This window comes from Delphinapterus leucas, chromosome 10 (genome assembly GCF_059928025.1).
Source record: "Delphinapterus leucas isolate spDelLeu-1000000601 "Yukka" chromosome 10, BTC_Dleu_Yukka2, whole genome shotgun sequence".
Lineage (NCBI taxonomy): Eukaryota > Metazoa > Chordata > Mammalia > Artiodactyla > Monodontidae > Delphinapterus > Delphinapterus leucas.
This window is the reverse complement of record NC_143138.1, coordinates 33,642,181-33,667,702: the sequence shown is the minus strand read 5'-3', so window position 1 is coordinate 33,667,702 and position 25,522 is coordinate 33,642,181. Positions and strand designations below refer to the sequence as shown.

The 25,522-nt window shown below is 48.5% G+C and overlaps 2 protein-coding genes across 4 annotated transcripts in view; one reads left to right on the top strand and one right to left on the bottom strand.

The window, feature by feature from the left end:
* The window catches only part of MED20 (mediator complex subunit 20), a 54,512-nt gene extending 39,531 nt beyond the window's left edge, over positions 1-14,981 (bottom strand). Inside the window, exons 1-4 of one of the 3 annotated variants that reach the window (XR_002645753.2) lie at positions 14,882-14,981; positions 11,678-11,832; positions 7,721-7,974; positions 5,698-5,968 (exon numbers count right to left, since the gene is read on the bottom strand). Coding sequence is in view for 1 of the 3 variants with exons in the window: in XM_089918757.1 (XP_089774883.1) it covers positions 5,753-5,968; positions 7,721-7,974; positions 11,678-11,832; positions 14,882-14,895 (639 nt within the window). In the remaining 2 variants the exon portion in view is untranslated. Of the gene's footprint in view, positions 1-1,134; positions 5,969-7,720; positions 7,975-11,677; positions 11,833-14,881 lie in introns of those variants that run through there. The other 2 variants (XR_016394619.1, XM_089918757.1) reach the window with 2 other exon arrangements.
* A 311-nt stretch (positions 14,982-15,292) lies between these two features.
* On the top strand, positions 15,293-25,083 carry BYSL (bystin like). The gene is made up of 7 exons (XM_022581890.3): positions 15,293-15,709; positions 18,914-19,064; positions 21,626-21,764; positions 22,085-22,218; positions 22,809-22,969; positions 23,075-23,177; positions 23,675-25,083. Exons 1-7 carry the CDS (start codon positions 15,442-15,444, stop codon positions 24,018-24,020), a joined length of 1,302 nt encoding a protein of 433 aa, XP_022437598.1. The 5' UTR covers positions 15,293-15,441; the 3' UTR covers positions 24,021-25,083.
* Positions 25,084-25,522: the final 439 nt, after the last annotated feature.

The window sequence follows — 25,522 nt, the reverse complement described above, 5'->3', positions numbered from 1 at the left end:
TCAGATGGAAGCAGAAAGAATAAGAAGGCTATTTTAGATAATTCAAATATGAAAAGGCTGTGCAAGATAGCTAACAAAAAAGTTTTATTGTAGCTAGAGGGTTAAGAGCTTCAGTGGTTCATCAATGAGGAATGGAAAATAGAATCAGGAACACTGAACTTTCTTTAGACACAACTTTCTTCAGTCACCATATACACTGGCACCCAAAAAGCAGTTCAGAAGCAGGCACAACTAAGGCTTGGGGGTTGAGGGGAAACAGGGATGGATGTGTTACACAAAGAAAATATAGCCATTTCTACCCCACTCTTGTTTTTGTTTTTTTTTTTAAAGCTCAGCTTCTTTTCCGTTAGGTTGTAGGAGAACAAGTAAAATCCCAACACTATGAGTAAATATTAAAAATATATTTCCATGCTCTAGAAATGGTCCCTACAACTGTGCTCACTGATCTCACTGATTATAAAAATACACCTGTATGATAGATACTTTCTCTGGACTCTCTCTCCACATTGCTTCTTCTCTATTACAACTATTTCCTTTGCACTGGAGGAGAATTTTAACCTGCTACCAAGCAGTAATAACCCTATAGCTTCCTATCTCAAACATCCTAACTATACACAATACCTTTAGCACCATTAAAAAGAAGCAAGAGCAGAGACAGCATCACCTTGCCTCCAAAGCACTCTTTACATCTATTCACCCTTGAGCCTCTCAACAAGCTTATGAAATACGGAAAGAGGGCATCATTACTCCCACTACACAGATGAGATCCAGAAAGGCCAACGTGATTGAAGTTACCTGGCAAGTTAGGGACAGCACTATGGCTAGCATGCAGACATCTGTCTCCTAAAGCAGTGTTCTCTTCCATTTAGTAGGCTGCCTCGAAACACCTGTCACCTCCACATTCCTAGCCTTGCCTTTCCCACACAACAGATGTCCGATATTGACTTCTGCCTTTGGGACAATCTAGGATATACAAATGTGGTCCCTAAATTCTTTTTTAAAGCCTCCAAAGAAAACTCAGTAGAATTCAGATTAACCTTAAAAACAGGTCTATGCCATCTGATGGGGCAGGGATATGTTAGGGAATAAAACAGAGACTACAAGAGAATTAGGAATCTTTGCCCCGAGAGTTCCAAGAATCCTTTTTTTTAACTTGCTAATTTCATCACAGAGGCAAGGAACTATTTCTCTGCCTCATCAATCACACCATCCTGAAAAATGAAAACACGCTCATTAAGCAAAATGCCATTACAACAGGATAATTTTCAGATCCCATGGAGTGTGTCATAATGGAAGAGTAACGCCTGGGGCCACAAAGAGTACTATAAAGATTGCTTCACACATATTTGCTCCTACTCATTTCTGAGAGGTTGTGTGTATGTATATGTAGTGACAAGATGAGAAGCAGGAACCTATAGGAAAGAAAAGAGCAGGAACACAGTCCAGCTTCCCAGAAACTGACTGAAAGGCCTGAAGACCTATAAAATGAAGGAGGGAAATCCCGAGATGGGACCCGAGGTGAGGATTCAGAAGTCAGTGGAAGGTCTCGCTTGCAGTAAGTCAGCCGGATGTATGTCACACCTGATTTATCTTTGTCTTCCTGCTCTTTCCCTTCACAATGTACTCGCTTTAGAGATTCTTTTTTTGGACCATGGATCTTTGAAATACTCTAATGAACCCTATAAATCCTATTCCCAGAAAACTGCACGTATACACAAAGCCGTGTCCACTTTCAAGGCATTTTAGGCCTCCTGAGGCTCCCCTCAGGGGCTGAGAACCCACAGTGCATTGAAGAGTCATGGCTTGCTCATACTATAGCCCCAACTAATGGTCTACTCCCTCATTAAGTACCACACAGTCTCCACAACCTGCAAGGGAAAGGACAGGTATGCTTTGCTTTGCTTTTTGTCTCAGAGGTAATGACAAAAATGAAATACACAGAGAACAGACTTCCCTAGATGAGGCCAAGCTAATGCTGCATGATCTCTGGGAGGGATGGTGTAAAGATGTGAATACTGAATGATGGTCAAACTGTGTGACCTCAAGGGTCCCTTCTAACCCAAGAGACTGATTTTGGAATGCTCTACACAATGGCAGAGTTCTCACCTTGGGGGAAAATCCCCTCCACAAGTGACTGTTTGAAGGCCAAAGACAGCCATCCCCCAGGAGAGGACCAAACTTGTAACCCAGCCGGTCGCCATTCCGCACAGCAACTGTGACCGGGGACTGCCGCCCAAGGCTCCCAGACAACAGCAGATATGGAAAGGGAGGCTGTGGTGAGGGAAAGGCCACACATCAGTCCTGCCTGGCTCTAAATCCACTGTGAATGTCCTCAAAATGTTCAGCCTAGAGCCCTTCCCATATTTTAAGTCTCAACTTTTGACAGCTGGAGGACACGCTTCTGCTCCCCGCACCCTCCCTCCAGGATTCGGAGAGAAAACTTTTCACTCATCCTGAAGCCTGAGGAATGAACACTGGACACAGTGGGTTGGGGCAGAACTGGTGGTGGGGAGGAGTGGCCAGTCCCTAGGTATTCCCTCAGTGGAGCAGTGACACCAATACACAGTGGGGAACACGTGACGACTTGGTACTCAAGACCTGAGGAAAGCAAGCGGGAGGCAGCGTGGAAACAGGTACAGAGAATCAGAACGGCACAGGAGGAAAGAGCAGGAACTATCAATGGATACACGAAGTGGACGAAACTTAGTGTTTCCCCAAACTCTAGCATCCTCCTTCCTCCTCCAGATTTTGCCTTTTGCAGGTATCACCTGCACTATAACTTAACAGTTCCCTTTAAGTGGACTCTTCTTAAAAAAACGTACTTACCCTCATCCTAAGACATAAAGTGCCAGTTATACTTTGCTCTAATGTACATTAGAATAAGGCATAAGTACGAAAACAAAAATGTATTCCACATTCCACCTAAAATCACCTGGCACCACACAGAGGTCCAGGCGCCACCTTTTGTCACACGCTGGGAGCCACGAGTCCTGAGTCTGAAGTTTGGTCCTGACTCCAGCCTCACCTCTCAGCATGACCCCCCCTGGGAGCCACCGCCTCCCCATCTTACAGTGAAGGAGAACCAGGTAAACTCTAAAGCTGCCCTGCATGGTTCTGACAGTCAAGGTTGGCAGATTTCTATGTGACTCTGACAAAGGTACCCACCAAGGTGACATGTTAGCAGAATCCCAGAAATGTCCTGGTTTCTGCTCTTTTGGGGTAGCTACAGACAGGGAGAGGGGTAAGGCATCCGGAAGCAAAGGAAGGAGTGACAGGAAGACAGTCTAGTGTAAAAGGAGGAATGTCAGATTTGAAACCAAAATACAGCATCTCCATTTACTAGCTGAGTTTAAGTTTTTTTCATTTTTAAAATGAGGATAACCATGCCTCTTTTCCCTTTATACAAATGCTCCTCAACTTTCATTCAACCTGAACTTTCAAAAACTGTACACCGACAACCCTAAACTACTCTTGAAAGCCCCATTCAGACTTACATACAAAAGCTGGATGACATTTGGGCCCTTCCCACTAGTCACCAGTTCAGTTTTAGCAACTTTGCTAGTGGAGTTGAATTTGTTAAATTAAAAAATGTATTGCATTACCCGCCTTTTTTTAGTAATAAGCTTTCTTTAACTGACGGAAAGGACAAAGATGGACAAAAAGTGGCAATTCTTAAAGCCTGATCTGGTGTTTACTGGACTTAAATCTTGGTCAAATGTGTGCTCAAGATAAGGGAAAAGAACAAAAGTGAAGTATGCTGGAAATTTATGAGTGAAGGTTATGTCTAAAAGGCACAGACAGTTAGGGAGTTTATACTACTTTTTTAGTTTTTAAGGAACCCCTCCTTATAATGCATAAGTCTGGGGTTACATTTACCACACTCAATTTCTATATATTTTCGGGAACACATTATGTTCAAAATGCTATCTCATCTCATAGAAAATTTGAGGCAGCCTACAGAAAAATACAAATAGATAAATCTAGACAAAAGCAAACATAAATCAGAAGGCCAAAAACATAAAAAAACTCTGCATTTTATTATGTGTAAATAATATCTAAAACATACCTCCATTTAAAAAAGTAAAAACAAAGCAAAGAAACAAACAAGAAGCCAGGGGGAGGTGAGAACAAGAAACACAAATGACAGGTCCTACAGTTAGAAAGTTGAATTGAGCTTCCTGCCAGCCAAAGCTAAAAGGGAAACATGACCACTGCATGATTCTTGTTACAGAGGCTTTAGATCTGAGCACTTAGATCTGAAAACAATTTCTCTTTAGGTGCCTTCAATGAGGGACAGTATCCTTGAGGACAATACTGCAGTATGTACATTAATATATTTCCTAAGACCATCTCTGTGTATCTAAATGCTAGCTGGACTGAACATTTCTGCAGCAGGAGTGGGGTAGGCAGACAATGGAGGTCAAATGAGCAGCTTGGAGGCTCAAATGAGATGAGAAAGAGCGCAGGAAAGCATGAAGCACAGTGTGAGTACGAGGTCAACTGTCTAACCCTAAGCTCTGGGCGCATGAGAACTGGAGAGGTCTTGATGCTGAGACTTAGGCAAGGCGTGTGGAAGTGACTTCCCGTGTGACTAATCCAGCTAAAGTGGCTCTCGCATCAGCCCTATCACAGTCCAACTCATAAATGAATGGCTTGCTTACAGGGGTACTCTCTGCAAAGTAACAGCTAAGAACATTCCTGGGCACATCCATTGAGCTCCGTGTAGCAGAGGCTACTAACTGGGTCCCCACATCCATTTTCTCCTTCATCTTTTAGTCACAGAACCCCCAGCGTTTTAACTGGGAACATGACCACCCAAATAAGAGGCTCTATGTCCCAGAGTTCCTTTCAGCAAGATGTGGCCAGAGTGATTTAAGCAACTCCAGGTCATGTCCTTTAAAAAAGAAACTGCTTTCTCTCTCTTTCCCCAGTGGAATGTGGACATGGAGCCAATGTCTACTTTGACTCACCCAAGGACAACACCCTAGGGGTGGCTGAACAAGACAGAAGGAAACCAAGTTCCTGATGACCCTGTGGAGTTCAATCTGCCCTGGACCATTTGATTACCTCTGTACTATTAGAAAAGAGAAAAATAAACTTCTAAGAGCCACTGTACTTTAGGTTCTCCTTGTTACAGCACCTTAGCCTGTGCCTTAATATAATTCACAACAGAATGGAAAGATGTCCAGAGGAAGACTTCAAAGGACTCAGGCAACACCCTAGAAAAGTGAACTCACAATTCACCTCAGCAAAGAGGTCAGAAAATGATAACCATCAAGTAAGCTGTGCCTCTTACTCCTTTTCCAGGAGGGGCCCAGCCACATTCTTTGAGCAGAGGGAGAGGCCTTTATTACAGCCCAACCCAAACACAACCTGCAGCCTGTCCACTGTGGTCCTGGACCAAATCCCCAGTAGTTAGCAATACAGACTGCCTTCCCCACCCTCACGAGGCAGGGACACCCCCATCCTATCTTTTCCCCTAGAGCAGGAAAGCTCCAAACTGCTCCACTCTTCGTAATTACTGTTCTTGAGGACAGGCCAAGTCCAGCTGAAACACCTGTCGGGGGCTGTGTGTGAGGGTCAGGCGAGGGGAGTCCAGAGCCCCAGAACAGAAGCCACAGCTGGGAACTAGAGAGGGAGGAAAACCTTCCCGTTTGGCCTGGGTTTCTGGGGTCCAGAGGCCTGAGGGTGCAGCACCTGCTCCTCCTGTGGAGTCCGCCTGGCGACAGCTCAGCCGGGCAGCTGCCAGTCACTAACGGATCCCCGCCACCGGCACCTGCTGCTGCTTGCGGATCTTGTTGAAGAGTTCCATGTACTGGACCATGGTGTCTGCTGGGCTGTAGACAGCGTCGTGCCTGTTCCCAAACACAGTGGGAGCCCCTGGGGTGTGGCTGCCTAGAAAGCTCTGCAGGAACTCGAGCAGCAGGCTCCAGCAGTCGCTAGCTACCACACAGGGGCCATACTCCACCTGGGGACCAGAAGAACAGAGACGGAGGGTAAGCGAGGGCCAGGACAGGTCGTCTGCTTCTCGTGCGCCTCTTGCCCCCCGTGCCCCTCTTCCCCAACCCTGAGGCAAAGACACACACCTTCTAGCACAGGGCTGCCCCGCAGGAAATATCCAACCCAAACACCAGGGATTCGACACACCCAGCATAGTTCCCTTTAGGCTCAGATAGTCTCATCTTGGGGTTATCAACCCACAGTCCTACGCACAAGACCCAGAAGCAGATTTAGGACCCTTTGAATTATCTCAGAACTATATAGTCCCAGCTATGCTGGATGCAGATTCATGGAGAGCTCAGGAAAATTCTGAGAGAGAAAATGAAGAGCAGGAGACAGAGTGAGTGTGTATGAGTGTGCGTGCGTGTGTGTGCGTGCGCGTGTGTGTGTGTGTGTGCTGGGGGGATCAGTAGAGGGTAAAGTAGACACATGCGCTCATAAGTCACTTCAAGACCAAACAATACTCCCTAAGTAGATAAAACCTGGGCTCTGACCTAAGAAATAATTTCCCAACCCATGTGACAGGGGCCAAAGGACACATATCTTAGGCTTTCTCATTTTCCTCTCCTAATTTTTCACTGGAGAGATGGCCGGGGAAATTACTGGTAACCATAAGGAGAAACAAGTAAAGAAACAGCCAGGCTGTGTTTGTACTCAAAAGTTGGAAACATGAAGGATAAACAGACTGGGTTTCCAGTGGGTCTCGGCAAATGCAAGGTGTATCATAAATGAAAAGGGTCAGGAAATCCTGGCTCTAGAGGTCCCTGGAGTGTCATAGCAGTAATGACCACTAACGCCCTTTTCTTCACTTGGGGTGCTCCTTAGGGCTGACCTATCCCCGGTTTCTATATTTTAAGTCCCTCCTTAAATGCTACTCCTGCAGGTGGCATCACAATCCCCAAAGTCAGCAGTGCTCTCTTTGGCCTGAACTCCCAGAGCAATCTGTGCCTCTTTTATGGCATTTCTTATAGACTAACTTCAAAAACAGTTTGTGTGTTTGGGCCTTGCTCTTTTACTAAATCGTCAATTTTCAAAAGGCAGGCCCTGTAGCTTACTTATTATTTTGGGGGGGACCATGGTAGATTGCAGACTCTCACTGGTCCCAAAGCCAGCTACTGACACACTCCGTCTTTGTCATTTTCAGTGTATACGTCAAAGATGAAGTCATCACACACACCATGAGAGTAGACAGCATGTCAAAGGGAAAGGCACATCTTTGCTTCACAACTTTTTTGGCCGTGGCGGCTTGTGGGATCTTAGTTCCCTGACCAGGGATTGAACCCAGGCCCCAGCAGTAAAAGCACCGAGTCCTAACCACTCGACCACCAGGGAATTCCCATGCTGCACAACTTTTCCACCTCCCAAAAGTTAACTGCACTGAAAGTTGCCCTGGTCTGCTGCAGTCCTTGTGATGGGTGACTGGTCCCTCCACATCAGAATTCACCTGCTCCCACCGCCCTCTCCGACCATCCCTCCCCTTCTCCAGCAAGTCAGCCTTCCTAAGCTCTCTACCTGCTGAGAACCCAGCTTCCCATTCCTATCTTGGGCTAGAAAGTCCCTGAGTGATTAAAGAAAGGGTAAAAGACGCAGGGAGAGGAAGCGCAGTGGCTCTGTGGACAGGAATCAGGTAGGTAGAAACATCTGTTTGCAATCAGGGGCCGTGGAAATCTGCAGAGCCAGCCCCTTCAGCACATATGCTCCTATTTCACCGAGGTCTTACCTCCACGGAGATGCCTCGGGCACTGGGCCCCATTGTAACCGTGCCCACCTTCACTAGGAAGTCACAGTACTGGTAGCGGGTGCCCCGGGTCTCAATCTTGCTGGCCTTGGCACTCTGGAAAAAGCCCTTGAGCTTCACCATGAGCACATCAAAGTTGGTGTCAGCAACAAGGCAAGGGCCATTCTCAAAGAGGGCGAAGCAGCTCAAAGGGTACTCGGAATTGTGCATCACATACATCAGCTTCCCGGCCTGACCTGCAAGGGACGGAGATGCTACTCAGTATCAAGGCCTTCGTCAGCAAACCGCGGAGTAGAGTCCAATGCGCTGAACGAAGCCAGGTGGCAATCGAGCATCACCTCAACGGTCCTGGAGGGCGGTGGAGGGAAGCCCCTCGCCAACAGCCTTTTCCAGATAGGAAGGGAGAGGAAAAGGTGGCATGTGATATAACCCACCCGCTCTACAGAAAAAGGTGAGGGGCACATGGGGAACTTCGACAGTGGATAATGGTTTAATTCTTAAGTTGAGTGATGGGCTCACAGATGGATGATTAAGGATGATGACTAATAACTCAGAGAGGATTTACATATGGTCTTTTGTACAGACAGGTATCACATATTAAGGAAAATAAAAGTAACAGCATTTGAGCACACCAAACGAAGCAGCTGCTCTTTTCTGTCCATCCCTACCTTCCTTGGCCTCCTCCCTCTTTGAAACATAGGAAGTGGCCCCACAGAAGAGTATCTGAGCACGAGGCTGGAAAGGGAGGCCAGAGCCTTCTCTTCCATGCCCAAGTTCATTTAAAAAAAATTTTTTTTTAACATTTTAAAAAATATATTTATTTGGGGCTTCCCTGGTGGCACAGTGGTTGAGAGTCCGCCTGCCGATGCAGGGGACACGGGCTCGTGCCCCGGTCCGGGAGGATCCTGCATGCCGTGGAGCGGCTGGGCCCGTGAGCCATGGCCGCTGAGCCTGCGCGTCCAGAGCCTGTGCTCTGCAGCAGGAGAGGCCACAACAGTGAGAGGTCTGCGTACTGCAACAGGATGCGGACTTCTTGGTTGCGGCATGTGGGATCTACTTCCCCAACCAGGGATCCAACCCACAGCCCCTGCATTGGAAGGCAAAGTCTTAACCACTGGACTGCCAGGGAAGTCCCCGTGCCCAAGTTCAGACTTCACCCTGAAGGCAACGGGGAGCCTCTAGAGAATTTTAAGACATCTAGCCGGCTTGGGAAGCAAGCAGCACAACTACAGCACAAAGAACTCAGGATCTAGAATCACAAGATCCAGTTTCAAATCCCACTCACCCATTCCAGTTTCTGAGAAATGAGTTTTCTCACTGATTACTATAGGTTTCCTGCAAGAAGGAAGGAAAGCTGTATAGATTTTTAGTTAAGTAGAAAATGGAAGAAGGCAAAAAATGGGAAGCAAGGTTTGTTCACTACAAGAGTTAATGGACAGACTGCCACAACCCCCAATATTTATTAAGTACTTAAACTATCCCCAACACTGTGCCAGGGTTTACGAGGCACACAAGCAGAGGGCTTGGCCCCTGGCCTCAAGAAGCTGACAATCTCACTAAAGATAGGTGGAAAACTCTTTAGAAGACCATAAAATGAAAGTGCTTGCCTGGGAGAGACCAGAAGTCTTGAGAAGGAAGGAAAGACTTCAGGGAAGGAAGTGATCAAAGTGGGCAAGAGTCAGCAGGAAAAACTTTCATGGAAAAACCAGGTTATGAAGAGAGGGTGGGATTCAGGCAGGGATGAGAGCGCAGCGATGAGAAAGAGTGAGGAGACAGGTGGGGGGCGCTGTGACCTCTACACAGGCCTCCACTGTGCTGCCACTTCCTGAACACACCAGGCTCCACACCAACCTCCCCCCACGCCCTCCCCACTGCCTGCTGCAAATTCACACCTTTCACCTGAGAAATCCAGTTCAAAACATTTCAACCCTCCAGTAAAAAGACATCCAAAGCCAATCTGGCATTCTGTTCCTGTGCAGACTCACTGTGATTACATGCTTAATTCACACTACGGGAGTCTGCAGGTGTTCTTACCGTCTCGAAAACAGTCGAAAGGCAACTAAAGATTTGGGGCGCAGATCAGCAGCACCAACCACCACTTGGGAACCTGTTAGAAATGCAAATTCTCCGCCCCACCCCCTACCTACTGGGTCAGAAACTCGTGAGGGGTGGGGGGGTCGATCTGAGGGATAACAAGCCCGCCTTCCCACCCTCCAGGTGATGCTAACGCTAGTCAGTGGGAGAACTTCTGACCTAAAGGCACGGAGCCAGTAAAGCAGCAGAACCGGAACTCCAATCCAGGCCTTCTGAGCTCCCTCCATTCTACCCCACTGCCTGCTGAGAATGTGCTGTTTCTCCACCTAGACTGTAGTTCCTTGAAAGTAAAGGTCTGATGAGGAAGACAGAGCCCAGGCCAAAGAGCTTCTCAGAAGTAGCATGCTATCTTACGTCTATATACAAGTGTTTTGTTTTCCAAATGCTTTCATAACCGTTCTCTCTTTTGACTCTTTGTGTTCCTCCTATTGCAGTCAAAACACATGTTAACACTGCAATTTTACTGATGATGAAATTCAGTTCAGTTCTTAGCTACCATTTACTAGACGTTTATTCCATGACAACCTTTGTTCTAAGTGCTTTGCATGTATTAACTTATTTAATTAGCACAACAACACTAGGAGGTAAATACTCTGATTATCTTCATTTTGCAGATAAGAGAACTGTATTGGGAAGGGTGCAAAAAACATAGCCCCCACCAGACAGTTTCATTAGAGGGGATTTAATACAGGGAATGAAGTACAGGGGTTGGAAGAACTGAAAAATCGAATGGACCGGTGAAGCCACCCAAAGATTAGCAACACAGGGAGCCACTACCATCCCTAAGGCTGGAAGAAAAAGAGAAGATGTGCTGTTACGAGAGCCAGGAACAAGGGCTGCTGAACAGGAGCTAGAACCAAGGAAGAAACAACAGCCAGAGACACAGCCCAAGGCAGAGGGAGAGGGAGAGAGAGACTGTGGACTCTCTTTCTTCCATCCTCAAATCTTCCCCCGTGCCTCTCACTGGCCAAAGATAACTTACAGGAGGCCTTGCAAATGTAGTTTGCAGGAGAAGTGCAGGGAATGGATCCCTGGGGAAGCAGGCAAGTGACCAGCATAAGAACAGTCACAGGTTGCGGGAATAACCTAAAGTTGCAGTTAGTTGTGGCAGAGCCAGGACTCAGTTGTCTGGTTCCATGACCTAGGCTCTTAGTCACTGTGCTATGGAACCGTCCAAAATCAAGTTACTACAGAGCCAAGACTAAGAGAACCCAGGTTCCCTAATTCCTATCCAAAAATCCTCTACCTCCCTAACATCACCAACCACAGCCCATCTCACCTTGAAATGCATTTAAAACAAAAGCTGTTTCACTGATCAAGGTTATGCTAAGGAGGGAGCCAAGGCCACTGGCTAGGTGTGGGAAACAGGAAGCCTTTCTACACAAGTTCCCAAAACTCTAAAGCTCCAAGAGAATCATATGCAAAGCCTTCTGAGCCTCAAAGGAGTCTTTCTCAATTTTAAGGGTGCATGAAGACCATCTGTGGAGCTTATTATAATGTAGATTATGACTGATTATCAGTCAGTCGGTAAGCGGGGGTGGGGGTGGGGGGGTGCGCCAGGAACCTGCACCTTTAACAAGTAACCCAGAGGATTTTGAGGCAATTCGTCGGTGACCAACACTCTGAGAAACACTGTTTTAAAAGTGCAAAGTGCAAAAAGACTACAACACAGGCCCAGTCTAAGAGATGAAGTCAAAAATTAATGAATTCGGAAACTCAAACTCATCTGCCGCCATGTCCACGAATACCACCCTCAGCAGAAGAGCAGAAAGGTTTCAATGAACTTGAATGTCTATTAACTCCACGCCAGGTTCCAGCCATCCCATAGACCCATCTCTCACTGACCTTGGCTGCCAAGGGTAGAGGCAGCCGTGTGGTAGGTCTCACAGTCCACACAAAATGTTCCTTGCTTCTCTGCTCCAAGCATCTCCAATTTCCGGGTGAGGAGCTCCACGGTCTGCTGGACACTCTTGCCCTCGGCCACGGGCATCTGGGACACACTGGAAGGGAGAGGACCAAAATCATCATGCACGTGTACTCGTTGAGTCACTCACTCACCCGCAGAATCACAGCTCATCAGGGCCCGTAGTTACCTTAGACACCATCAATCCAGACCTCCTCATTTTAAAGACAGGGAAACAGAGGCCCACAGTCCCTGAGAGCTTTGCTAAGAACCAGAGCAGGTCTCAGGACTCAGGTCTATGGCAACAGCATTTCCCGAGTGTGGTATGTGTGCCAATGTTCAAGAGAAGATTTTAGGTGGCATACAGACTGAGCATGCAGTAACACTGAATTATACGACGAGAAAGGGATTTCCTCTGCGTTTCTTTCCGCTCTGACTGCATCAAAGACAAAGCCTCAACTTGGGGTTATTATGTTCTTACCAACTCTCTAACACTTTGCACGTGGGCTGTCCAGCACAGTAGCCACAAGCCACATGTGGCTATTTACACTTAAGTGAATAAAACAAATGAAAACTTCAACTCCTCAGCTGCACACTACCCACATTTCAAGGGTTCGACAGCCACACATGGCTGGGGGCTAGTGTACTGGGTAGTGCTGACACAGAACATTTCCATTGATGCAGAAAGTTCTAAGGATCCTGGGATCAAAGAGGAAGCAAGCCTCAAGTTCCTAATCTTTGGGAGTGAGAGGCAACAGTACGTACAAGAATTTAACCAAAACAATGAAACAAGAAGTTATTTCCAAGATTTCCTTCTATGGTGAGTGAAACTGGCTTCCCCTTTAGAGTGGTAGGAAACAAGCACTAGCTATGTGCCATGCAGTGTCCAAAGGCCTTTAGATAAATTAACTCTTTGAATCTTCACATCAACCTTATAAGATATAATATTATTATCTCTTCATTGTCAATGAGGAAACTGAAGTACAGAGGGGTTGAATAACTCACACAAGGTCACAAAGCTTGGTGTGGTGTGGCGTGACCAAACTTCAAAGCCAGGCGAGCTGGCTCCATATCCGTGCTCTTAACCAGTCTACCAGAATGCTTCCCCAGGAATATAGTTGTCTGTTAAAATACTTTTAAGGAAAAGAAACAGAATCCAAAGAAGACATTAATAAATAATAGTTCAGGGGATTTCCCTGGTGGCACAGTGGTTAAGAATCCGCCTGTCAATGCAGGGGACACGGGTTCGAGCCCTAGTCCGGGCAGATCCCACATGCCGTGGAGCAACTAAGCCCGTGCACCACAAATACTGAGCCTGCGCTCTAGAGCCTGCGAGCCACAATTACTGAGCCTGCGTGCCACAACTACTGAAGCCCGCGTGCCTACTGACGCCCACGTGCCTAGAGCCCATGCTCTGCAACAAGAGAAGCCACCACAATGAGAAGCCCGCACAAGGCAATGAAGAGCAGCCCCCACTCACGGCAACTAGCGAAAGCCCACGCGCAGCAACGAAGACCCAATGCAGCCAAAAAATAAATTAAATAAATAAATAATAGTTCAAGTGCTACATGACAAAATAAAAATCATAAATACAGTCATACGTGGCTGAATTTGGGGAGACACTGCATTGCTTTATGATCAATCATAATCAAGTAAATGAAGCTATAAAAATAGAGTCCTACTGTTGCTAAAAAAATTGTCACTACTCTCCATCAGAAAAAGCACTGACAAGCGATGATGATGCTTATGTGCCTGCTTCTGAAATAAAAGAGAACCCCTGGGACTTCCCTGGCAGTCCAATGGTTAAGAATCTGCACTTCCAATGCAGGGGGCGAGGGTTTGATCCCTGGTAGGGGAACCAAGATCCCACATGGCACAGCGGAGGCCCCCCAAAAAAAGAATCCCTAAGGTAATGCTACCGGGGTCAGAAGTCCTAGAAGCCTGAAAAAGTTGAGAAGCATCCCAACCGACAGAGCCCTTTCTCTCTGTCTGTCTTCTGCACTGAAACAACAGGGTTCCATGCCTCTGTGCAGCAAACTTTTTTTTTTTTTGGTTGAGCCCCGCGGCATATCAGATCTTAGTTCCGCGAACGTTCCGCAAACAGGGAGGCACGGAACTCTTAGTTTCCTGCAGTGGAAGCGTGGAGTCTTAACCACTGGACCGCCAGGGAAGTCCTCAGCAAACTTTTCATTCACGTTCCTCACATCGTTCTTACACTAAAGGACTTCGAAGGAAACTCATGATGTCAACTGCAGGAAGCAAATGTGCTGACAAACCTGCAAGACCTGGGCTACCAGGAGGACGAGTTCCCACAGGCTCTTATATGAAAAGCCTAGAGCCACTGACTTCAGATACCCTGGCCTCTAGCCCTCTCTGACCAGAAAGATGCTCAAGATTATATATATATATATATATATATATATATAAAAGCCCTGAAATCTAGCATTTTGGAACTAATGCCTCCAAGAAAATTAGGCCCATATTTTTCCCTGCCACACTGACTTATAACATGTTAGAGATAATAAGTCCATAGAAACTAAACCCACCATGTAATTAAACATAGTAAGAAACAGGTCCTGAAGAGGTGATGTACCTGGAATCCCAATCTCCTAATTCCTGATAGCTTCGTTTTTTCCTCTAGACCCAAGATCTTAAAATGGCCAAACTAGGACCATACACAGGCTGGTGTAACCGCATTTAGTGGCTGTAGGGAGGGGCAGGCGAAAACCTTAAAGATACTGTCTGCCTGTTGCCTATCCCCCACCGTCCAGCCCTGCCTGCAAATGGGTCCTAGTCCCGATATTCTACTTCCGACCCTAAAGTTCCACCCCGGGCAGTACTATGGCCTCACGGGCAGCAAAACGTACCAAGAAAAAGGGAAGGAGGTACACGACAATTGGTGGGTTCTTAAGATAAAACCTTTTACCTGCCGCCTTCCAGGAGGAAGGGGCGCATCTCCGAGGGAAAAGTCCCGCAGATTCCGCAGCCCTCACGGTGGCCCCCTCACCCACACAACACGAGGACATCTTGCTCAGCTCCCGGGGGGCGGCGGACCCTGGTCCCGATCCTCCTCCCGGGTACACTGGAGGTTCCGAGGGCCTTCAAGACCCCAAGACCCGCCCCCACAAAATCCCTTGAAGTCCTACCAAGTCACTCCCATGGTGTCGGGCCAGGATGATGGGAGGATCAAACAACTGAAATGCAATACTCTCCAGCAGCTCACACGAGGTGAAGCAGCCCAGCTAATGCAAGCTCCAGAGCAGGGAGACGCTCCGGAAATAACGTAAAAACAGAACGCCCAGTCGTCTAGCTCACGAGGAAAAGGGGCGTGTCTAGGCGCCCCAGTGACGTCACTGCCTGACACCACCCCACCCCCCCCCCCCCACGGCTTCCCGTTCGGGGAATTTCCGTTCGACTGGGAACCCTGAGCCTAGATCCATGAAGCTAGGAAAGCGTGGCTCGGACTGCCACCACTTAGAGAAGCCAACATTAAATGCAATGAGTTTATTCGGGAGTCCAGCTCCAGGACCCGTGAGCTCTTTTAGGCGATGGGGCGGCGCTGGTGGCAGTCCCGGCCTCCCAACGCGAGGGGGCGCTGTGAGCTCCGTGTGGCATCTTGGGCGCTGGGAGGTTACTGCGCAAGCGCATTCAGGGCTTTTTCCTCCATCTACACGTGTGAAACTTCCCGGCAAGGCTCTCGAGAAAAATGCCCAAATTGAAGGCGGCTCGCGGGGCCGGGGGTCAGGAAAAGCATGCGCCCCTGGCCGAGCAAATCCTGGCTAGGGACGCGGTGCGGGCAGGGGCCCGGGAAAAGCGACGGGGTCGTGGAACCGGAGAAGAGGAGGAAGAGTATGTGGGACCCCGGCTGACCCGACGGATTTTGCAGCAAGCGCGGCAACAGCAAGAGGAGCTCGAGGCCGAGCATGGGACCGGGGGCAGGCCCGCGGCGCCGCGGGAGCGCGCCACGCGGCTGGGTGAGTGGCCGGGGTGGGTACGAGGAAGAGGGTGGGTAGCTGGGGTGGATGGCTGAAAGGTTCCGGAAGGGGAATAGCTTGGAATAGAAAAACAGGGGGCCGTATTACACTGTTGCAAAGGTAATGGAATGGGACACCCAGCCCTGAGGTGGAATGAGGGTGGCCAGTGCCCTCCACTCCCACTCCTAGTTTTAGGCACTCGCTTTTAGGCACCCCCAAGGTTAGGCCAACAGGATGTGGTTGCTCACGCCACTAAGTTCTGCTAGTATTTATCTATTTGTTCTGTAAATACTTATGGGATGTCTACTATGTACATTCCACTGTGCTAGGAGTTTAGATGGTTTAGGTTAAAAAGTAAACAAGATAGACGAATACCTGACTTCAGGATCTTACAATCTAGCCCAGGAGAGAGACGATGAAATGGACAATTAGAATAATGCACTTCGTGATAAAGTGTAGTTTCTCTGATAACAATTGCATTAGTCTTGGGGGTCAGGCTTCCCAGATTGCTTGGCCTTTGTGCTAAGACCTGAGAAGTGGGGAGTGCTCTGAGCACAAAGAACAATATTGATTAGGGGCTAAAGAGGGAGAGAGATTAATTAAAAGGTGGTCAATTTTTTTCTTATTAGGCTGGGAGTGTTGACCTCCAAGTTGCTTAATCTGTTTCTCAGTTGTCATCTTTCATTTGTCCTGTGAGCAGTATTCGCAATGGAACACTAGCCTCCTGACTACAGTATCTTTACTTGACTTCTAAGACATCACATACCTACCTGTTTCACAACTTCCTCACCTCTCAGTAGCCTTTGCTGGCTCCTCTTTTGCCACCAACCTCTTGCAGTGGCATAGGGTTCCATCCTTGGACCTCTTGTCTTCACTTCTGTTCACTGCTCTGGTGCTATCATCAGTTTCCAGGTTTAAATACCATGTATTTGGTAACTGCTTCCCAGTTCATATTCTAGCCCTGATCTTTTCCATGAAACCCAGATTCTTATATTTCAGCTACCTCTTCAGCCTCTCCAGTGTGAAGTCTGAGACATCTCAAATTTCACATGTCCAGAACAGAAATCCTGACCATCTTGCCAAACCTCCACCCACAGTCTACTTCGTCTCAGTTAATGGCATGATGTCCTTCCATTTGCTCCAGACAGAAACCTTGGACCTCTTCCTCACTCCACGTCTGATCTATTAGGAAGCCCTGTTGACTCTACCTTAAAAATATATCCAGAATCAGATCACTTCTCACCACCTGGGAGCAGCATCCTGTTCAAACCACCATGATCTCTCACCTGGATGATTGCAGTAGCCTGCTAATTAGTATCCCATACCCGCTACAGTCCACTCAGCTCCACAGCTCGAGGATTACAGTGGTCTACAAAGACCTGTGTGATCTACGCCTTTTGTCAGTCTGACCACCTCTGCTTCCCCTAGGCCTGCTCTGAGCATTCCATTAAAAATTGCAACACCCCCACCCCTGTCTCCACACTCCAGCTTCTCTCTTCTGCTACGTTTCTTTTGTCGTGGCATTTGTCTTTTTTAAACGTAATATATATCATATTAGTTCATCGTCTGTTTCCGCCATTAGAATGTAAGCTCTGTAAGGGCAGAATGTTTTTGTTTCTCTTGTTCGCTTATATTCCAGCACCCAGAACAGTGCCTCACTTATAGCAGGCACTCGTTTGCTGAATGAATGATGGTGAGGTAGGTCAGAGCGAGAGCTACAAACGACTTGTAGGCTGCCCTAAAGACGATGGGGAGCTATTGGAGACTATGGGGACCAGTTAGGGGATTGTCGAATTAATTCAGGCAACAGGTGATAACTGACCTAGGCTTTGACGGGGGCGTGAAGGCTTTAAGAGGGATTCTGTGAGGTACAATGGAATAGGACTTGGTAATTGATTGGATGTTCTGAGTGAGGGCAGGGGACGAGGCAGGCCTGCTGCCCAGGTTCTGGCTTAGTATTGGCTGGATGGTGGTGCTATTTACTTAGATGTGGAACACAGTGAGTAGTGTAGACCTAGGAGGGAAAGGGAGTGAGTGTGGTTGATGACAGGTGAAGGTTGAAGTGCCTGTGGGTCATCCATGACCCAGCTCTACAGGAGGCAGCTGGAGTTAGGGTCTGGAGCAAAGGGAGGTCCACCTACAGGTACAGATTTGGGAGTTGTTAGCATGTGGAGACAAAAGATCCAGTATGTGTTCCCCTCCCCCCTTGTTTAGCTTTTACCACACAGTCTCTGTTCTTAATGACCTGTTCACGTGTAGCGTTTTATCGCCCCACTTAGATTATTACCTCCCTTTTCAGACGCCCAGCCAGCTGTAGTCTTCCGATAATCGGTTATTCAGATGGGTTGGTCTGTTGAAATCTGAACTCACTGCCCGGCCTCACTTTACCCATCTAGCCTTATTTCTTGCAACTGTCTACACTCTTGGGTTTTTGTTTTTTTTTTAAACCATTGATTATACACTTTAAAATTTTTATCTATTTATTTATTGGCCGCACCACGCAGCTTGCAAGATCTTAGTTCCCTGATCAGGGATTGAACCCTCACCCTCGGCAGTGAGAGCGCAGAGTGCTAACCACTGGACCACCAGGGAATTCCCAACAGACACTCTTGTAACGAAGCCCTCTTGCCAGTGTTGTTACCCAGGCCTGGAAAACACTCCCTTCATTTCCCATATTGCCTATCCAGAGCCTAACCGTCCTCTGTGCTCATGTTCTGGGTGCCTGTGGTAGATACCACTTCTGCCACTCATTTTGGCACATAATCAAGCCCTACCATGCGTGTAAAAGAGGTGAAGAGTGCACAGTCTAGACCTAGATTGCCTGCCTTAGGCAAGTCACTCACCTTTCCTGTGCTTCAGCATCCCCATCTGAAACTGGGTATAATCATAGCACCTGTTTCTTGGGTTTATGATGGTTACGCACGGTGTTTAGAAGAGTTCGTGCTGTATAACTGAGTATAGTGTGTTAACTGTTATTTACTACTAGCACTGTCTCATTGGTTCATACGTGTACATTTTGTTTCTCAAGCAAGAGTGTGCGCCCCCCCGGGGACTGGAAGGTAGCATTTGCATCACCTGTTTCACTTTGCACGTCTGTGTCTATTACAAGCCAGCCCTGGACCATATACATGATGGTTGACCTCTGAATTCCTAAGCCATCGCTTACCTTGCTCACCCATTTCATCTCCCCTCTTCTGAGTCCAGGAGTGCCACAGGATGGATCAGATGACGAGGAGTGGCCCACTCTGGAGAAGGCTGCCACCATGACAGGGCCAGACTACCACGCAGAGGTGGTTGTGGACCCCGAGGATGAGCGGGCCATTGAGACGTTCATGAACAAGAACCCTCCTGCCAGGTAGGGCTGGCATGGCCTGGGATTTGGGAGACGGGTCCTGGTAGCAACTTTATAGAGAAGAAACTTTATATGCAGAGAAGCGTGTGTCCTGGCAGTGTTTTGATTCCACACCTTTGGGAAGGGCCTGAGCATTGCGAGTTGTGGGGAAGCGCCTTGACAAAAGTGGCCCATCCTCAAAGGACTGTTCTTAATAAGAATGACCCAGACTCAAAATACCTCCTCCCCCCTCTGTCTGCCTGCCTTAGAACTGCCTGGATTACCTGGGCAAACAGTTGCAGGCCTTGTTCTCTCTCTGGGTGATCTGTCCCATTGCATTTGGTCTTGGTATGCTCAGTTTTCTTAGTGGCGAGCTCAGTTTCCTTGGCCACATCTTTTTCATACCCTAAGCTTCATTTTATCCAGGGTTTTCCAGCCCCAGCACTACTGCATTTTGGGCTGGATAATTCTCTTCTGTGGAGGCTGTCCTGTGCAATTTAGGATGTCTAGCAGCATCCCTGACTCGTATCCACTAGATACCAGTAATGACCGTCCCCCCAGCTGTAATAACCAAAAATTGTCTCCAGACGTTGCCAGATGTCCCCCAGGGGGCAAATGCACCCCACAGTTAGAACCACTAACTCATTCTCATCTGTAGTAAATGGTAGGTCCAAAACATGCAGGCTTTTAAGCTCCTGTGTTCAAACACCAGAGCCCGTGGATTTTGGCCCAGGAGAGGGGAGTCTAGGATAAGGGCCCTCGACCAGTTCATTCTGACCATGTGATGTTAATGTGACATTGTTCTTGGTTCTTCAGGTTCTTGGGTTCATGCATGTCTCATTGCTAGTAATACTGTGGGAAGGCAGGGAGGCTGAACGACAAGTTCCATGGCCGTGTATTTGAGAGGCAGAATGAAGCCGTGAGCCCCTTTCCCAGTGTGACGCGCAGCAGCTGAGGTGGATGTTACAAAGTGCGTGCTGGTCCCACCAGAGAGCCTCTCAGGTTCCCACCCAGCGGCTGTAACTCCTCTTTAGCAGCCCATTCTGACAAGCTTGGCAAGATGGTTTTCCAGCTTGTTGTCAACAGAAAAGTAAAGCTACTAGGAACAGGGGCTCCTGACAGTCTTGAGGGGTGACAGCTGGCATCTTCAGAGAGCAGGCTAGACCCACGTGAGCTCAGCAGTCAGAGGCCATTTAGTTTGGGGGCACATAACGTACTGTAAGGTGCCTGACCTTCAGAACCTGAAAGACCAGGCTTTGACTCTTTCCCCTACTCGTGAGCTGTGCGACCTTGGGTGAGTTACTAACCCCTCTGCATATCGGTTCCCATGTCTGAGTAATGGGAATAACAATACCTCGCGTGGGTGTCACACGGACAGTGTGAGGGCACATCTGGAAAGTCCTGCCCTTGGAAGACAGGAGCCATGTTTGTTTTGTTTTGTTTTAATTAATTTTTATTGGAGTATAGTTGCTTTACAAGGTTGTGTTAATTTCTACTGTACAGCAAAGTGAAGCAGCTATATGTGTACATATATCCCCTCTTTTTTGCATTTCCTTCCCATTTAGGTCACCACAGAGCATTGAGTAGAGTTCCGTGTGCTATACAGTAGGTTCTCATTAGTTATCTTTTTTTTTTTTTTTTTTTTTTTTTTTGCGGTACACGGGCCTCTCACTGCTGTGGCCTCTCCTGTTGCGGAGCACAGGCTCCAGACGCACAGGCTCAGCGGCCATGGCTCACGGGCCCAGCCGCTCTGCGGCATGTGGGATCTTCCCGGACCGGGGCACGAACCCGTGTCCCCTGCATTGGCAGGCGGACTCTCAACCACTGTGCCACCAGGGAAGCCCTAGTTATCTATTTTAAGGAGCCATTTTAAATAGACTTCAGCAGACCCTGAAGACACCTTTATTGCACCAAAGCCCAATGTAATGATAATTCTGAATCATCACGGTCTGATTGTGCTTAAGGAGGCTGGGAAAAAAAGATCTTTCACCTTGGACCTCTTTCCATAAACTTTAATAAATTAAAAGGGGGGTAAGTGTGTGCCATCGTCTCTCCCTAATGATCCCAGCTACCAGAAATCTCGGTATATAATTGAGGTGTGTCTGGTACTCTGGAGAGGCCAGACCAGGGTTTTATAACTGGAGAGTCCTCAGCACACTGGCAGCATCTGGTGGATGTGTTTGAAATAGGAGCACTTGTCACGAACTCATTACTACTATCACTGATAGTTCCAAGTAGAGTACGTACACTAACTTTTTTACTCCTCATGTTGACTTTATGAGAGTAGGTACTGTTGTTATCCCTGTTCTACGGGGGAGGGAGCAGAGGAGCCAGGACCTGAACCCAGGCAGGTTGACTTCAGAGGCTAGGTTCCTCGCCTCCACACACGACTGTCAGCTCCATCCTGAGCTGAATGACTGACTGCCAGGTCTTCTGTGCTGGGTTGTTGGGCCCAGAGGGGACTGAGATCACGTGTCCCAACAAGATTGCAAGTTTTTCGGGGCTCTCAAGGGACTGCGTGGAGAGTCGAGAGCTTCCTGGACTGAGAGCACGGCACTCCCACCCATTCCCTCCCTTTCTCCCAGACGCACCCTAGCTGACATCATCATGGAGAAGTTAACTGAGAAGCAGACGGAAGTCGAGACGGTCATGTCCGAGGTGTCAGGCTTCCCTGTGCCCCAGCTGGACCCCCGGGTCCTGGAGGTCTACAGAGGGGTCCGGGAGGTAAGAGCTGAGAGGAGAGCTGTGATGGGACTCCCTCACAGGGGCTTTGGGTGCCCACATCTCTCGTAGAAATAAGGCCTGGTGGCTGAGAGCGGGCTCAGGGGTCAGAGTGCATGGCGCCAGGGTCCTGCTCTCCTGCTTACTTGACTCTCTGGTCTCCGTTTCCCCACTGGAAAATGAGGATGATAATAGCACCTCCTCACAGGGTGTTTGTGAGGATTAAGTGAGTTAATGTATGAAAGGCACCCAGACAAGTGCCTGGCACCTGGTAAGCATTGTGTATGTTAATGACGACGATGATTTTACTCTCTCATCATCAGGTGTTGTCTAAGTACCGCAGTGGGAAGCTGCCCAAGGCATTTAAAATCATCCCTGCCCTCTCCAACTGGGAGCAAATCCTCTACGTCACAGAGCCTGAGGCCTGGACCGCTGCTGCCATGTACCAAGCCACGAGGTAGAGCAGATGGGGGTCAGGGCTGCTTTGGGTCTCTAGGAAAGGGCTGGGTGTGGGAAGGACAGGCTTCCCTTCCCTTTGCCATTACATCCTAGCTTTGGCCCCACAGCGCTGTCTTATGCTTCTTTATGTCATCATTTTCCCAGCTTTTTCTGTTTCCTGTTTTGGAGCCGAGACCCTGTTAAGAATATCCTGTGATGAGTTTCCAGGGGAGAGGCTCAAAACTACAAGGATACAACCCTAGGGTATCAGGGTGGCCTCAAAAGTCTGTGGCTCCCCAGGCATGCACAAGTCCCTGGTGACAGCAGGACAGAAGGGACCCATGATGGAGAGGGGAAGGTGAACAGCTGGGTACCTGTCTGCCTGGGAGAGCTCTGGCTCACCCCAAAGACAGACAGTGTTCACCCTGTTTGGGTACATCTCGTAGCCCCTCCTGTTCCCTCTCTCATCTGACCTGGGTGTTGCATGCACCCAGCTCACTTCACACACCCTCCGATCTCTTGCATGTACCATCCACATTGATATTTAAAAGGCCAGCTCCAGACTGTCAGGTGACCTGGGATCTCCCCCCTTTCCTCCAAAAACACTAGGATTTTCGCCTCTAACCTAAAGGAACGTATGGCCCAGCGCTTCTATAACCTGGTCCTGCTCCCCCGGGTGCGAGATGACATTGCTGAGTACAAGCGACTCAACTTCCACCTCTACATGGCACTGAAGAAGGCTCTATTCAAGCCTGGAGCCTGGTTTAAAGGTGGGAACCCAGGAGGCACTTACGAAAGGGAGGGGCTGGAGCTCCTGCAGTACCTCCTTTCTCTCACTCTGGGCTTAGAGTGACTGCCCTTCGGCCCCTCCCCAGGCATCCTGATCCCGCTGTGCGAGTCAGGCACCTGTACCCTCCGGGAAGCCATCATCGTGGGCAGCATCATCACCAAGTGCTCCATCCCTGTGTTGCACTCCAGGTAGTGTCGGTGGGGGTGGAGGACCACTGGTTGGCAGATCTCCGCACGGCAGAGTCCCAGGACTGGGGTTGGGGGGGTGCAGAGTGGGGAAGGAGCTAAGCATAGCCCTGGGTTTGCAGCTCATTTAAGCCAGTGGGTGTATCGTTACTCCACAAGAATATCAGTCCCACAGGAACAAGGTCCCAGGGCCTGGCACATGGTAGGTGCTCAGTAAATAGTTGAATGAATGAAAGAATGGGGAACATGGGAAGAAAGTAAGTGAGGGGTGGAGATCTCAGTATGTTTGGACCTATTCTAGTTGAATACTGAGACAAGCAGTCTGAGCCAGACGTGGGGATTTGGCGTGAGTCAGCGTAGTGCTGGTAACTGGAGTCCAGGGAGTGAGATAGGGGAGGTGAAAAGAATGCCGGAGATTCCCCCTTTAGGGATAGCACAGTGTAAGGGCCAGAAAAGGAGAAGCCTTCCTCCAGCGTTTCCCTACCTCCCTTCCCCACTAGTGCAGCCATGCTGAAAATCGCAGAGATGGAGTACAGCGGTGCCACCAGCATCTTCCTGAGGCTGCTGCTGGATAAGAAGTACGCGTTGCCCTACCGGGTGCTGGACGCCTTGGTCTTCCACTTCCTGGGTTTCCGGACGGAGAAGCGTGAGCTGCCCGTGCTCTGGCACCAGTGCCTCCTGACTTTGGTCCAGCGCTACAAGGCTGACCTGGCCACAGAGCAGAAGGAGGCCCTCCTGGAACTACTTCGGCTGCAGCCCCATCCCCTGCTGTCCCCCGAGATCAGGCGTGAGCTTCAGAGTGCCATCCCCCGAGATGTAGAAGATGTTCCCATCACCATGGAGTGACGAAGCAGTGCTCGTCCTGGTCTGCAGGGCATGGGAGGACACCAGGATCCCTGCTGCTGACTAAAGGTGACACTGAGCCTTTATAGCTGAAGACCCAGTTCAGGGCCACGAGAGGTCACGGGCCTCTGATTCCCCAGTTCCTGACAGGGAGAACTGAGTCTGGCCGGCTCTCTCTTCCATTCTAGGCCTGCATCCTTGCTCAGTTCTAGGACCTGACTTGAAACTCCACAGCCTAACAGTCCCACTTGCCAGCTGGGGGTTGGAGTGGGTACTTTCTCTCAGGCTGTTGTGTCAGTTCACTGGGAGGTAGATAAAAACAAAAGGCAGGTATTTATTGAACTTCAGTGTTTTGATGTGGTGGATGGAGATCTTTCTGCTTTCCCTCTTTTGTGGAGGTGGGCACTGCATCCCTGCTCCTGTGTAGCAGTGGTTTCTTCCCCGGTTTACATGGGAGCCGTGCCCCCCTCAGACAAGTTTGTTTCTCGAGGCTGTACCCACCCTGCCCGCCCCTAGAGGGCACAGCCTTTGCCTTCCCCTGACACAGGCTACTTTGGGAGAATGCCAGCAACTAGGAGGTTGTTCACAAGATGGTCTCAGGTGTGGTTGGAAGAGCTAGGAGAAAGCACCTAGAGGAAAGTGGAGATACAGAGGCGAGAAAGGTCAAGCCTGGGGTCACCACCAGACCAGTTCCCTAACTTTCTTAGCTAATGAAAGCTTTAGACCAAGGGTTGGCAAACCAGGGTCACATGCCTGTTTCCTTACGGCCCGTGAGCTAAGAATTTTTACATTTTTGAATGGCTAGGGAAAAAATTGAAAGAAGGATATTTTGTGATAGGTGAAGATTATATGAAATTCAGATTTCAGTGTCCATAAATAAAGTTTTATTGAGATGCAGCCACACCCATCCATTTCCAGGTTCTCTCTGGCTACTTTCATGCCACAGCAGCAGAGGCGAGCACAGTCTGGCTAGAACCCTTGTTACGTGCTTTGGAGAATGTGGATTTGTTCCAGCCTAATTACTGTATTTGGGAGGAATTTGATCATAAAGCAGATTTCACATTTATATGCAGTTTTGTCTTTGAGAAACACTAGGTGAAAGCAGGAAACTGTACCCAGCTGAGCTGAGCCAGATGATACACAGAATGCACATACCTCAGACATGTGCTAGCGACACCAGTTCACCTTGCGGGTTGGTACCACACCCACATCTGGTGTCACAACCCGCCTTCCACATCCTTCCGACCTCCACTTCCACAGCAGACTTCAGGTGTTGTTTGTTTTTCAAGATAAAGGGCCATGTTTATTGCAGTATGTGTTTTTAACCATTTAATGTGTAAAAGCACTATCTTTCCTTTTTTTAAAAGACAAGTATCCCTCATTAAGTATGAGTATAGTGCCTCAAGCCCCATTTTCCCCATAAGCCCTGTGGTTTTTATTGTGCAATTTTGCATGGTGCAGTGATTTTTAGGAATGCATAGGTCACATTATGAAGCAAAACTGAC

Coding starts and splice junctions, on each gene's coding strand:
- BYSL (XM_022581890.3), top strand. CDS start 15,442: ATGCCCAAATTGAAGGCGGCTCGCGGGGCCGGGGGTCAGGAAAAGCAT. Junction 21,765..22,084: donor TCTACAGAGGGGTCCGGGAG/GTAAGAGCTGAG, acceptor TCTCATCATCAG/GTGTTGTCTAAGTACCGCAG. Junction 22,970..23,074: donor GCCTGGAGCCTGGTTTAAAG/GTGGGAACCCAG, acceptor GCCCCTCCCCAG/GCATCCTGATCCCGCTGTGC.